General features: G+C 41.7%; 1 protein-coding gene across 1 annotated transcript in view; it reads right to left on the minus strand.

Moving 5' to 3' along the window:
* Positions 1–1263: 1263 nt before the first annotated feature.
* cp (ceruloplasmin) overlaps positions 1264–15393 on the minus strand; it is a 58114-nt gene continuing 43984 nt past the window's right edge. Inside the window, exons 15-19 of the mRNA XM_043702682.2 lie at positions 14507–14613; positions 11702–11924; positions 9618–9757; positions 6040–6202; positions 1264–1505 (exon numbers count right to left, since the gene is read on the minus strand). Of these exons, the coding sequence (XP_043558617.2) occupies positions 1462–1505; positions 6040–6202; positions 9618–9757; positions 11702–11924; positions 14507–14613 (677 nt within the window). The 3' untranslated portion in view covers positions 1264–1461. The remainder of the gene's footprint in view (positions 1506–6039; positions 6203–9617; positions 9758–11701; positions 11925–14506; positions 14614–15393) is intronic.

Genomic DNA, 15393 nt, shown 5'->3' on the forward strand with positions numbered 1-15393 from the left:
GCAGAATAACCTTGCGAGTTTTAAACTCAATCTCCCTGCTAATGAAAGCCATCATACCATACACCCTCTTAACAACCCTATCAACTTAGGTGGCAACTTCATGGGATCTATGGACATGGACCCCAAGATCCATCTGCTCCTCTATACTGTCAAGAATCCTGCCTTTAACCTTGTAATCTTCAATCAAATTTGATCTTCCAAAATGAATCACTTCACACTTTTCCAGTTTAAACTCCATCTACCACTTCTCAGCCCAGCTCTGCATTCTGTTAATGTTCTGTTGCAACCTATAACAGCACTCCATGCTATTCACAACTCCACTCACCTTTGTGTCATTGACAAACTTACTAACCCACCCTTCCATTTCCTCATCCAAGTCATTTATAAAATCACAAAAAGCAGAGGTCCCAGAACAGTTCCCACCGTAGCACCACTGGTCACTGAGCTCCAGACTGAATACTTTCCATCTACTACCACCCTCTATCTTCTATGGGCCAGTCAATTCTGTATCCAGACAGCACGTATCCCATGCCTCCTTACTTTCTGAATGAGCCTATCATGGCAAACCTTATCAAACGCTTTGCTAAAATCCATATGCACCACATCCATTGTTCTACCTTCATCATTGTGTTTTGTGACATCCTCAAAGAATTCAGTAAAGTTTGTGAGGCATGACTTGCCCCTCACAAAGTCATGCTGGTTATCCCTAACCAAACTATGCTTTTCCAAATAATCATAAATCCTGTCTCTCAGAATCCTCTCTAATAATTTGCCCACCACCAATGTAATACTGACTGGTCTATAATTCCCAAGGGTTATCCCTATTCCCTTTCGTGAACAATGGAATAACATTTGCCACCCTCTAATCATCTGGTACTTCTCCAGTGGACAGTGAGGAAGCACAGATCGTTGCCAAAGGTGCAACAATCTTTTCCCTCCCTTCCTGAAATAACCTTGAGTATACCCCGTCTTGCCCAGCAGACTTAACTATCCTAATGTTTTCCAAAATTTCCAGCACACCCTCCTCCTTGACATCAACCTGTTTGAGCGTATCAGCTATCCTCACAAATGACAAGGTCCCTCTCATGAGTGAATACTGAAGCAATGTATTCATTAAGAACCTCCCCTATCTCCTCTGGCGCCAGGCACAAATTCTCTCCACTCTCCCTGATTGTCCCAATCCTCACTCCGGCTGGGCCCTCACTTGAAATTGGGCAATGAATGAGATGCTGGTCTCACAGCAATTAATGTCACTGCAAAGAACATTGTTTCGGGTTTTATTTTATTCATCACTGTAGAGAAACATGCAGCATCAGACCCCATACCATCCATGTCATTATATTCCTGTGTCATTACAGTACCGCGTTATGACAATCCTGTATCATTACAATTAAGTAAACTTCGAAATGTTCTTTGCTCTAGTTGAAGGCGGCTTGATCAGGAAGGACTCAAGTTCTATAATTAGCCAGAGCCACCAAAAATCTTTCCGAAAAAGCTGGTTTTTTCTGGATGAAAAGTAGGAGAACGATTATTAGAAAAAAGTTTCCACTCTGAAGAAAATAACGTGTTTAAAAGAGAATATGCTAATATTAGTATATGTCCTGTAGGTTTGCTCACTGATACGCTAATGCATTTGGTGTATAGGTGTTATCACTTTAAGGCTGCTATTCCAACACTTGGTAAATCGCAGTAATCGTAGCTTGTAAATATCTGCAGAAAATCAAACATATTCAGCAAGCGACTCTACCATGAAGTATTTGGCTTTTTAAATATTGTTTGGCATGCGTGAGACACTCTGTCCTGTTTTCTTGGATCTCATATGATCAGTGTTTATTGGACAAGGAAGGAGAAAGAAAACGTTACAAAGATGCAGGAATTTCTTGTTGGGGCTCAGCAATATTCACCTTAATGAGTGGGGGAGGGGAGACCCTTGCTGCCATTCATGGTGACAACATGCCCTTCCAGCTATATCGTACTTCCTGTCACAGAGTCCTCCTGGGTAGAATGGGACATGACAGAGAAAGGAAAGCAAGCTCATGACTCTTGCACTGCAATACTAGTACCATTACCCCTGTACAGAAGGCCAGGGGTTCAAATCCTACCTATTCCAGAGGTTCATCATAACCAGTTGATTGATTAAAAACATCTACATCTCTTTTCACATCTTATGTGGAGGGCTCTAGTGGTAGTGTCCCTACCTTACAGCCAGAAGTCCCACTATTCAAGGGTGTGATCTCACATCCCTGAGGAGGTTGATTAGAAAACATTAAGAAATGGAAGCTAATCCTATACGCTAGGTCCAACTACCGCAGGGCATCCCACCCTGTGTTTCCAAAGACTTGTTTGCTATAAATCAGTGTATTTAGTTACATGAAGACCCAGACAGATACTCTTATCCCTGAGTAGATATTGTACTGGAGGCTGAGGCAAGACCTTACAGAGGTTTATAAAATCAAGAGGGGCATGCATAGGGTAAATAGACAAGGTCTTTTCCCTTGGCTGGGGGAGTCCAGAACTAGAGGACATAGGTTTAGGGTGAGAGGGGAAAGATATAAAAGAGACCTAAGGGGCAACCTTTTCATGCAGAGAGTGGTGCGTGTGTGGAATGAGCTGCCAGAGGAAGTGGTGGAGGCTGGTACAATTGCAACATTTAAAAGGCACCTGGATGGGTATATAAATAGGAAGGGTTTGGAGGGATATGGGTCGGGTGATGGAAGGTGGGACTAGATTAGGTTGGGATATCTGGTCGACATGGACGGGTTGGAACAAAGGGTCTGTTTCCATGCTGTACATCTCTATAACTTTATGACATCTGACAGAAGTGCACAAACTGTAGATATTCATTTTTGTATTGTATGTAGAGCTATGCATCATTGTCCATACTTTTTTTGCCTGTTTGCATTGTTATGTGTATCTAATGAAGCAGGGGATAGAGGCTTCAAACCAGACCATCTTATTTTCTGAAAAGTTAGCCCTCAAAAGTTGTCTGACTTTCCCATTTCTCAATAAGCAAAGCAAAGTCCTGACATAACTCTTTAGTTGAGCCATTAATTTTTGTACATTTTCTAATTGAGTCTTAATAATTTCATGATGCCAGCCGCTCAGTAACCATCAAGTTATTTTAGTTATCATTTCATAGCACAGAACTCAGTATAACTGAAAATGGCACATTTTGTCCAAGCCTAGCAATTTGCACCCATCAGGACAACTTGCAAGAATACCACTTTAAGAGGCAAGCCACCATTTATACTGCATGACAGGAGAGTGTTAATTGATCGGCAAGTTGAGTCTGATTTAGATTTAGATTACTTACAGTGTGGAAACAGGCCCTTCGGCCCAACAAGTCCACACCGCCACGCCGAAGCGCAACCCACCCCCATCCCCTACATTTACCAGTTACCTAACACTACGGGCAATTTAGCATGGCCAATTCACCTGACCTGCACATCTTTGGACTGTGGGAGGAAACCGGAGCACCCGGAGAAAACCCACGCAGACACAGGGAGAACGTGCAAACTCCACACAGTCAGTCGCCTGAGTCGGGAATTGAACCCGGGTCTCAGGCGCTGTGAGGCAGCATTGCTAACCACTGTACCACCGTGCCGCCCACTGATTGGTAGACATATTTCAATGGTGAATGTACTCTCCGATGCTGATTGACAATTAACTGCCAGGTTTTGTATATACTTTAAACCAGGCTGGTCAACTCTGATTGGTATGGGCATTCCCCTGAGACATGAACTAGCAAATGAATGCCATCTATTTTGTTAAGAGTATGTTCATATTTCTCTTCTATTGGTATTCTTGTAAATTATCCTGATGGCAGCAAGATGGAAATCTTAAACAAAATGTGTTTTTGTTACTTCAACCTTTGCAATCAATACTTGTCCTCTCAGCTTTTAATTCCATTTTCAAACAAGACTTCATTCAATTTTGGTTTAAAAGCCAATAATCAACTGGATGTTAGGTGATTTATCTACCAATCTGTCACTCGGTTAGGGAAGCATGCCTTAAATCTATTAAATCGATTTCTGAAGTTCTGCAACCTGTCTTTGCATTGACCAAATCTCACAAAGTTTTCAGATCTTGTGTATGTCTCCTCATCGTTTAACGATGATAAGATACTGCTAATATAGAGAACCTCTACATAATTTCATACCTTACATCTCAGAAAAACTGCAATGAACCCAGAGACTCCTACACTGCATTAATATCTGTTTGGAGATGATATGCCTAAAGTCTGGACCTAATGCTGTAGATGTGGTTTCTCGAATTATCTGTACACTGTTGGAAGCACTGAATGGAGCTTGAGTCCAAAATCATTGAGAAAGTTTTCTTGTATTTACCTAACCTCGCTGATAACACCTTTTAAAATTGGTTTAGAGTCTTCATCAATTGATCAGTGGTCATGCCCAATTGCTTTTTGTGTTTTATTTAACTAATGGTCAAGCCTTTGTGTTCACATTTCATAATTCACTTTGTAATGTATGTTACTTGAATTAGATTACAACCCACCTTGTGTATTTATTTTACCACATTTGTGTTATTTCTTTTGAAGGCTGCCAAGTTTTCCTTACGCTTGCCAGTTTGGTTTTGTCAGCAAATATTAACACTCAGTGCAAACAATTATTTTGTCTCCAAATAATTTTCTGTGTAAAGCTAGTTTGGTATTTAGTCCCTATCACAGTTACCCTGAGAAAATGTTTCATAGAGACAACAACACTTTGATACAATGGAAAGCTATTTCAGCAGACAGTTCAGAGTCAAGCATTCTGGTATAAGGCTGGAGTCACATGGAGGCCAGACCAGATAAGGGTGGCTGATTTCCCACATTAGTAAAACAGTTTAGCAACTTCTGATCATTTTAACTGGTACTGGTGTTTCCCTGCATGTAAAACATTTTTGAAGCTACAATGGTTAGATTTCAATGTGCATTCTCTGGGTTTAATAGTTCAGGCCTTTGGATTCCTGTCACCGTTCATACAGTTAGAATCATCAAATCCCTACAGTATGAATGCAGGCCATTCGGCCCAATGAGTCCACACCAACCCTTCAAAGGGTATCCCAAACAGATCCACCACTACTCCCTCCCTAAAAAAAATTCACTCATGGGATGAGAACGTCACTGGCCAGGCCAGCCTTTATTGCCCATCTCTAATTGCCCAGGGGGCAGTAAAGAGTCAACCACTTTGCTGTGGATCTGGAGTCACATGTAGGCCAGACTGGGTAAGAATGGCAGATTCCTTCCTTAAAGGACATTAGTGAACCAGAAGAGTGTTTTCAACAATTGGCAACTGGTTCACAGTCATCATTAAGCTCTTACTTCCATATTTTGCTGAGTTCAAATTACACGATTTCCCATGGCTAATCCACCTAGCCTACACATCCCTGGACACTGTGGGCAATTTAGCATGGCCAATTCACCTAACCTGCATATCTTTGGACTGTGGACTTCTGGGAGGAAATCAGAGCACCTGGAGGAAACCCACCCAGGCACGGAGAGAATGTGTCAACTCCACACAGACAGTCGCCGGAGGCTGGAATCGAACCTGCAACCCTGCTGCCCGTGGTTCATTAATGCAGTGCAGATACTGTGGACAAAATAAACAGGGGCATAAAATATTGTCTTATTGATGTAATCCTGGACTGCTCTCTCAAAGAATGGAGGAAGAGAATTTCATTTTTAGTACAGAACATAACTCGAACAACCTTAAGTATAAATTGTTTTTGAAAGGACTTGATAGTTCAGTACATGCTGCTCAATATGACACTTGTACCATTCCTTCTATAAGATCTGAACCATCATTAATACAGATCTACAGAGAATCACTGTGAACAACCACATCTTTACACCATAATTAAGAAACAACAATTTGCCATTCAGCACCTCGGTAAATACTTTGCTGCATTATCCCATCATGTCCCTTGACTGGGCATTGCAGATATACACAATAGCCCTCAAGCTGCATTTGTTTTATGTGCAATGTTACCAAACCAATTTGGATGGTTCAAGCTATGTCCTTGCAGTTTGCTCATTACCTGGTTTCTTGTGGACTGTGTAGGTTGTCTCCATACCAGCGTGGATGTGATCAGCGACATGGCAGTGAAGAAGCCAGGTTCCAGGATGCTGCGGTACCATTTCCACAGTCTGAAATGTTCCTGGAAAAAGATCATACACATCTCCACGGTATTGTCCTTTGACCTGCAAGGAAACAAGCCTATTCAGCCATGCCTGTCAAATTCAAGGGGGTATTAAAGAGACGTCTACCTGTGACGAAATGCACAACTCAATCCAATTCCAAGATCTAGGTAAAAACAATGACTGCAGATGCTGGAAACTAGACTCTAGATTAGAGTGGTGCTGGAAAAGGACAGCAGGTCAGGCAGCATCCGAGGAACAGGAAAATCGATGTGTGCCCGAAATGTTGATTTTACTGCTCCTCAGATGCTGCTGGGACTGCTGTATTTTTCCAGCACCACTCTAATCTAGACCCCAGTTCCAAGATCTGTATAGTTCAGCTCATCAGACCGTAACCAGGAGATTTCTTCAGTCACAAAAACAGAAGTCACTGGAAAAGCTCAGCAAGTCTGGCAGCATCTGTGAAGAGAAATCATAGTTAGCGTTTCGGGTCCGGTGACCTTTCCTCAGGATGGGGTGTAATCAGGCAATTCTCCTTCTTTTGCAATCCTACCTCAGATGCTACATAAATATACGGTTAAGATGCAGCTTTAAAGCTGAGGTTTTCCAACTGGGGAGTGACCTCAGTCAGGCTGGTCAATGGGAAGTGTCAACCACAAAAACTGCTTCAAATGGAAGGCAGAGTAAGTTTGACTTCATTATGAAAATAATGAACTCCTGGTGCCCAATGTAGGTATTGCATAGTATTTATGACACAGCCATAGGTTACTCAGCTCAATACATCTTAGCTGTTGTGTATGCACTGCACAAAATTCTTCCTTTTTTACTTTGTACCTGCTCAACATATCTTTCTAATGCTTTTTTTCCTCATGTACTCATATAACTCAACCTTAACTACATCGATGCTGTTACTTCAACTAGTACCTACGGTTAAGTTTGGTAAAGCTTAAGGAGATTGTAATGATGGGAACACCATTCCTTCAAATTCCCCTTCAAGTCACAAACCACCCTGACTTGGAACTCTGTCACCATTCCCTCACTGTCATTGTATCAAAATCTTGGATCTACCTTCCTAACAGCAGTGTGGAGGTACCTACACAATGTGGGTTGCAACTACCCATTCCAAGGCCAATTTATAATGGATAATAAATGCATGCTTTGCCAGCAATGTCCACATCCCCTTATCACATATATTAAAAATACATTTCATCGAGTTTTGAATCTCCCTGTTTCAGATTGCGAACCATCATCTCCTTGTTTGTTTCCTTTGCCCCCTCAGGTTAAATCACCACCAGACGCTTCTCTCTATGGGAGCAGCCCCTATGGTCTGGCAAGACTTTGGCGACAACAACAGCCCTCTGTGCTCAAGGTCCTGTTTTGTGTGGATTGCTCTCATCAAACCCAACCAATTTTCAACCATTTACACTTCTCATTATCACACTACCCAACATTTATCTCTCTCTCTCTCTCTCTCTCTTTCCCTCTCTTGGCTTATCATCAGTAATCTCTTTGTTTGCCTATCCTCTTTTTCTTTACATCTCTGGGCACCATCTTCATGTACCATATTCATTACCACCACCCCACCCCACCATCAGCACAAAGATCACCCTTTCACAGCTATGTTCAGTTCTGGCAAAGGACCAGTGGGCTCAAAACATTGACAGGTTTTTCCTCTCTACAGATGCTGCCAGACCTGCTGAGTTTCTCCAAAACCTTCTGCTTCTGATTTGAATTTGGCTCAGAGGTTTTCTCCAGGATTGGAATGGACACACTTAAAAACCAAAATAATTGCATGTAAGGTGTTTTCTCATGTGGCATAATGATCGGAATGAGTTAGAGGAAAAAAGTGGACACACTACAATTCGTCCTCTTAGGAAATGGTATCCCTTTAAACTGAAAGTTTCCAATAGTTTCAGTGTAGTATAACATATTACTGATGTTGCAGCACTTAATTCTACATCATGGCTGCTTCTGGTGGTAGTGTGTTTCAGCATTTTTGATGACACAACCCATGAATCTATTGCACAGATTGGTCTACGATTCCTTTGGGTGGCTTTTGCAATGTTGTCCTTCTCAGGATTGGTGACCGGCAGTGAGATTGTTCCTTGGGTTGGCCCAGGATTCTAGCGGGATTGTGTGGATTGGCCTGCCTGGGAAAGGTTTTCGGCCTGGTATTCCCCAAGGCTGGGCATGGTGACCTTGCAGCGGTGATGTCTATCCTGGAGCCATGAATTTACCTAAGGTGGACATTGTTTTAATTCTTCTTAAGCATTTTTTTTCTTATCTATGTCTTCAGTTATTGATAAAGGTGCCGTGGTATGGCAATTTAAACACTTTTTATTGTGTTTTTTTCATGAAAATACACGTGACAATATTGTATATTCTTTCCCCCAGTGCCAACGATCTCTAACACACGAGGCTAAAAGAAAGGTACTGGGTCAAAGTCACCATAGGTTGATGTCAAGGAACTATCTGGCACTATATGTAGCTTATTATCAATGAAATGTTGCACAAAATATTTTTTTTTCCTTAGAATATAATGAAAACTAGCCTTACTGTGATAATGGGCAATGGATATCTTGATGTTGCAAGTATCTTGTGTCCATTGGCTAGATACATTTGAATGGATGACTGACATAGTGTGGACAACAGGCCGAGAGAAAGTAGCTTTATCAACAAGTGCTCAGAATCAGAGATCAGCCCTCATCAGGTGCAGTGCTTGATAGGCAGATGAAATACAGTCCAAAATAGGAAAAAGAAGGGACAGGGAAGAGCCTCCTTACTCTTTGGCTCGAGAATTGAAATTCATTACATCTTTTTATACCACAAATTTTTTTATAGTCAATCATGGGATATTGGTGTCACTGGCCAGGCCAGCATTTATTGCCCATCCATAATTGCCCGGAGGGCAGTTAAGAGTCAACCACATTGCTGGGTATCTGGAGTCAGATGTCGGCCAGCAGATTTCCCTCCCTCAAGGGCAGTAGGGAACCAGAGGGGATTTTCATGACAGTGATTATATGCTTTTCATTAGGCAAAAACCCACCTCCCATTTAACTCTCAGCCCCTTGGCCCATAAGCCTCATTCCCTGATGAAGGGCTTATGCTCGAAACGTCAATTCTCCTGCTCCTCGGATGCTGCCTTACCAGCAGTGCTTTTCCAGCACCACAATCCTGACATATGCTTTTCATTAATCAAGTTTTTTTGAAATTCCACATTATCTTAATTATTGAATTCTAATTTCATCATCTGCTCTAGTGGGGTTTGAACTCGTGTCACCAGAACATGAGTTTGGCATTCTGGATGACTAGCCCAGTGACAATACCAGTATGCCACCACCTCCCATACAGCCAGACTGTGAATGCTTGATTTTGATTTCCATGTGTGTTTGGCTCTCTTTTCTTCAAATGTTTAATGGCAAGGTGAAGCCCAATTTTCTGCGTTAAACCCCAATGAAACAATAAAATGCCACTTTACCTTATAGTAAAAGCTGTGTCCATGGAAATGCACTGAGTGCAAGTCTACCTCATTACCCATTCCAGTGAGATACCAGAACACCTTGTCACCAACCTGCATATCCAGTCCCTGCAAGTTTCCATAGAGCTTGCCATTTATAGCTGGAAACATAAAATGGATTAAAAGTCAGACCACGGGTACTGTTTTCTAATGGGTTGTGTGATAGATTAGATTCCCTACAGTGTGGAAACAGGCCCTTTGGCCCAACCAATCCACACCGACTCTCCGAAGAGTAACCCACCCAGACCCACTTCCCTCTTACTAATGCGCCTATCACTATGGGCAATTTAGCATGGCCAATTCACCTGACCTGCACATCTTTGGACTAAATATCTAATCGTGACATTAGAATAACATTAAGTAGAATGTAGGAAAATCTATTGGGGCACAACTAAAGAGATAATGGGAACTAACATCATTGGTTTATTGTGTAGCTAGAGAAAGGTACTTTGATTAATATAGTTGGGCATGCTGATAAGCTAACAGAAACATGATGAAAAAAATTTTTAAAAACCACAGACCCTGAGGTTCGGGGCATTCGAGAATCTGCTTTCTCAGTGTCATGGTTTTTTGTTTGCAAATAAAAGACTTACTTCTTGAAGAACTCTCTGCGTCTCCTGGTGATTCTCTACATTTTTTCCATGACAATGTTTAATTCAGCATAAGTTACTTGTGGTTAATCCAGTTGGGGGGAACTCAACCATGTTTCTTTCCACTCTCTGTTTGACATTGGTAAGCTAGACTTCCTGGTAAGGTTAGCATCTGTCATTTGGGGATTTAGTGAAGGGAGCACTGGGGACCACTTGAAAAGAGGACTATTTAAAGTATTTTTTTAAACTCATTTGTGGGTTGAAGGTGTCACGGGCTGGGCCAGCATTTATTACCCATCCCTACTTGCCCAGAGGGTAATTAAGGGTCAACCACATTGCTGTGAATCAGGAATCACATGGAGGCCAGACCAGATAAGGTTAGCAGTTTCCTTCCCGAAAGGGCATTATTGAACCAGATCAGTGTTTTCCCCCAACAATTTCACGGTCATCACTGGATTCTTAATTCCAGATTTAAAAAAAAAAATTGCATTCAAATTTCATTATCTACCATGGCAGAAATTTGAACCCACATTCCTGATGAAGGGCTTTTGCCCGAAATGCCGATTTTCCTGCTCCTCGGATGCTGCCTGACCTGCTGTGCTTTTCCAGCACCACATTCTCGACTCTAATCTCCAGCATCTGCAGTCCTCACTTTCACCACTCTGGATTAACGGTTTGGCAATAATACCACTAGGCCATCACCTTCCCCTGAATGTTGCTCAGCGTGCATTTGACACATTTAGGAAATGAAAAGGTAGAATTTAAAAATGCACACTTTAAAAAGTAATTGGTTGAGATGGGGCAGTTCAGCCCAACAAGTCTATTAATAACAATGTCCAAACTTCAGGAATTATCAATTTTCTTAGCTGAGAAAACGCCTGCCCTGAATATAATGGAAAAATATCATGGCTGTTGGATTCTACAGAGTAACACTTCAAACAAAGATTCCAATCAACTTTCAGTCTGCTTTTTAAATTTGGTCACCACAGGACAAATGCTCAGATAGGCTCAACAAGTCACTATTATTAAATAAAAACAGAAAGTTTTGGAGAAACTCAGCAGGTCTGGCTGCTGGAGAGAGAAACAGAGTTAATATTTCAGTCTAACATAACTGCCCCTCAGAAGTCACTATGTTCCCCATTCAGAACAGCACACACATACAAACAAGCACAGCATAATTCAGAGTGATGGATCATGTTACTGGAAATGTTAAGTCTCCTTTCTGTACACAAACATTGCCAGACCTGCTGAGCCTCAACCACAATTTCTGCTTCTGTCTCTGATTTCCAGCATCCTCAGTTCTTTGTTTTATAATCTACTACCTTCCCACCAGAAAAATTCACAAATAATCCACCTTCACTGAACCCTGCTTTATTTTGGAAAGTGCAAAATGAGGCTTGAGATTGCTATTTGTCACATGTATCCATAATCCAAACACATCAACAGTCAATTTACCATGTTTTTTATTGCTCTCAAGAAAATCTTCATCCGCCTTGTTAACTTGATTCGGTTTGAGGCAATATTTTTTAATATTTTCATCCAGATACCATGATTCATTCTCATCGAAAACCAGGAAGAGAAGAGCGAACTCTTGTGGCTCAGATTTTGTTAAGCCAAATGACTCGAGAAACTTTTTACGGCAGGTTACCAGTGTCCCTATCAGACCACTATGCAAATCCTGTAACAGAGGGAGAAGTACTGACAAATGAAAAATGTTTCTTGTTAACTTGGCCTCACACTCATAACAAGTATTTTACATGACATTCTGCTGAACTGAAATAACACCAATTGTAGGGCTGGTGATGATAGCCCATTCCTAAATAAGGGCTTATGCCCGAAACATCGACTTCCCTGCTCCTTGAATACCGCCTGACCGGCTGTGCTTTTACAGCGCCACACTTTTTGACTCTGATCTCCAGCATCTGTAGTCCTCACTTTCTCCTGGTGATGATAGTGTTGAGAGCACTTTTGAGTGTATTTATTGCAACCTTTCTCCCATATTCCTACCTTTACGTTATTTAGATTTGCCACCTTTGAAATTTGATCTTTCCCAGCAACTTCTCTTTTGAGCGTATTTATTGCAACCTTTCCCCCACTTGGCATATTCCTAACCATATATTTTTTAGACCTTCCAGCTCCCTCACCCATTTTGGGATTGACAGAAACAGAATATGACCCAGGCCATGTTCTGTTCACTCCTCAGACACAGTTACATTAACAAACCCAGATTCTACATGGTTGTAGAACGATGCACCAGTAAAGAAGGCAATTTGGTCCATTGTGTCTGTACCAGCTCTTTGACAGTGATATTCAACTGTTTCCTCCTGTTCTCCTGTAACCCTGTAAATAAATCCCTTCAACTATTTTCCTAATTTCTTTTGAACATTACTGCTGACTCTGCTCCCCACACCCTTTCAGGCAGCGAATTTCTGACCAGAACAACTCGCTGCATAATAAATCGTTTCACCTCTGGTTCTTTTAAAGCGAACACTAAACATTTCATTTAAAATCATTGCTCTTCAATGAGTTAATTAATTTATAATAAATATGAAGGCAATGAAGAACACATGGGGCATAGATGGGAAGGAGAGGAAGGCACTTCTTCCATTAGTGGAGCGGTTAATAACTAGAGGGGATAGATAGGTAAAAGATAGAATAGAGTTAAGAATTGTTTTCACTCAGAGAGTGGTGGCAGTCTATGACATTTAATCCATATTCGGATATACACTGGATGGCCATAGCCTCCAAGGCTATGAGATCCGAAAGCTGGAAACTTGAATTAGTGTAGTCAGAGCTTTGTTGACCGACACACACACAATGGGCCAAATGGCCTCCTTCTGTGCTGTAAATGTCAGAGTCTGTGGGAACACTGTGTGTAGAGTGAGCGTTATTAGACAGATGGCAGTGAATAAAAATACAATCAAATGGCTCAAAAACTTGTGTAGACTGGGAGAGAGGTTTACGAGATACAAACTCTTCATTCTATTTATGCTAAAAGTAGGATAATTACTTCTATGCTGCGTAATTATCAGTGATTGACGTAGATGTAGCAAAGAGAGTGAGGTTAAAATTGAAGGCAAAATACAGTAAACGCATAGTTCATTGACTTGGAGACAGTGAGGACTGCAGATGCTGGAAGCCAGAGTCAATAAATGTAGAGCTGGAAGAGCAAAGCAGCTCAGGCAGCATCAAAGTGAACATTTCGAGCTGAAACCCTTCATTAATACTGGAACAAATGTCTCTTTAAAACTTAAGACTGATAGATGTTTTTGCCAGCCAATGGTGTTCAGGGACATTGGGTAAAGGCACATATAGGGTTTTAAGCGACCAATTAGCCAGGATCTTATTATTTGGCAGAATAGGCTTCAGGGAGCAAATCTTTTCTATATTATTTCAAATATAGGTCGAGACATTTGGTGTATTTAACGTTCAGAGGTTTTGTTTCAGTTTGTGGCATGGTGACCCTCAGGGAAAACTACCACCAATTGTTTCTCTCTCATGAGAGACCAGTCCTCTGGTCCTCTGGGAGTATGGTGACTTTACCTTTTCGTCTGTGGGTATCTGCCAGTTGAAAAATCTAGGAGCCTTCTTTAAATGACTCCAGGTCAAACCACTGAGAAACATAGAGCCTATTAGTTACCTGAAATGAATCTACACTCTAACCTGACTGGCAGGCTTCTTGGCCAATCACAGTCTTTGATTGTGGAGTCCTGCCCCACTCCAAAAGATTCCAGAGTGCCAATCGAGGTGCTGAGTTTTTTCTTTATTTTGCTTCTAATAGGTTGGCAGATACAGGAGTGGCCAAACCCTACCTCCCATCCCCACTCTCGATTGGCCCCAGCTTACGACAAATAGAACCCTCCTCACCTCCCCCAGTACAGCAAGCAGTTCAACCTGATTCCCCACTTCCCTCACTTCCCAAAAAAGCCGAGTGAGTTGAGGGCCTTAAATGGCCATTAATTGACAACTTAAGTGCTTTGGTTGCTGGTGGGACAAGGAAGTCCCCATTGGGCCTACTCACCGGCACTTAACTCATGAAGGGGTGTTTGGGGATGAGTAGCTCTCCAGGGCCAACTCATCAATTATTTGCCTTGTTAACCCCAAGTGAAGATGTGGAGGTGCCACAAGGTCAGAAGTCAGAAGACACCAGGTTTTAGTCCAACAGGTTTATTTGAAAGCACAAGCTTTCAAAGCACTGCTCCCTTGTCAGTTGAAGATATACAGTGAAGGCAAATCCACCCTGTGTGTAAGTCAGTGTACCTTAATTGGATCTACAGTTGAGTAATATGCCCACGAAATACAACGAGACTCCCCATCCTCAGGAGCAGATCTTTGAGGGATCTTCCAAATGTATGTTTCTGTCTCACCTACAAATATATTGATAATGTTTAATTAAGCACTGGCAAGTTTCATAGAGCAATTTCACCTCCAGCTCTTATTTTAATAATGCAATGTTCCACCAGTTTCTTTGTCATTCCAATCCTCTGCCCAGTCCAGCTTTTCTCCCCAAACAGAGGGATGCTGTAACTTCTCCTTCTATGTCTTTTGGATAGGGTAAGGTTAATCATATTGACTTACAGTCAACAGGGGTCACATTGTGCAGCTCGAATCACAATGATGAGGTTAGAGCACTGAACCCTTTGTGTAATGTGCACTGTCTGAGAAAGATCTGGATAAAGAGTTGAGTTCAAAGGAACACCCTGGATATAAATCAAACAAGTCAGTTTCGTGCATTATCAGAGTAAGCTAAAGTAGTAGAGAGACCTTGGACTCTATCGGAACATTTGAAATATTAGGAAGATTTCAATGGAGTTATGTCACTGTGGACATTTGATTATAATGGAGTTATATCACTATGTACATGGAAGAACAGCAATTCGCTTGAGTTCATTGATTGTTTGGAGAATTGGTTTCCATTGGCTCTTTGATCTGAGCAGAATCCTGCTTTTTCCAGATGAGTTTGAACATCAGGCCTAAAAGCAGGAAGAAACAAACACAGAAACTCCTGGAAAAGCTCAGCAGGTCTGGCAGCATTTGTGAAGAGAAATCAGAGTTAATGTTTCAGATCTCTCTGAGGAAGGGTCACCGGACCCAAAATGTTAACTCTGATTTCTCTTTACAGGTGCTGCCAGACCTGCTGAGGTTTT

The sequence above is a fragment of the Chiloscyllium plagiosum genome, unplaced genomic scaffold (assembly GCF_037043375.1).
Source record: "Chiloscyllium plagiosum isolate Xiang-an unplaced genomic scaffold, Cpla_swu_hap1 HiC_scaffold_13, whole genome shotgun sequence".
Lineage (NCBI taxonomy): Eukaryota > Metazoa > Chordata > Chondrichthyes > Orectolobiformes > Hemiscylliidae > Chiloscyllium > Chiloscyllium plagiosum.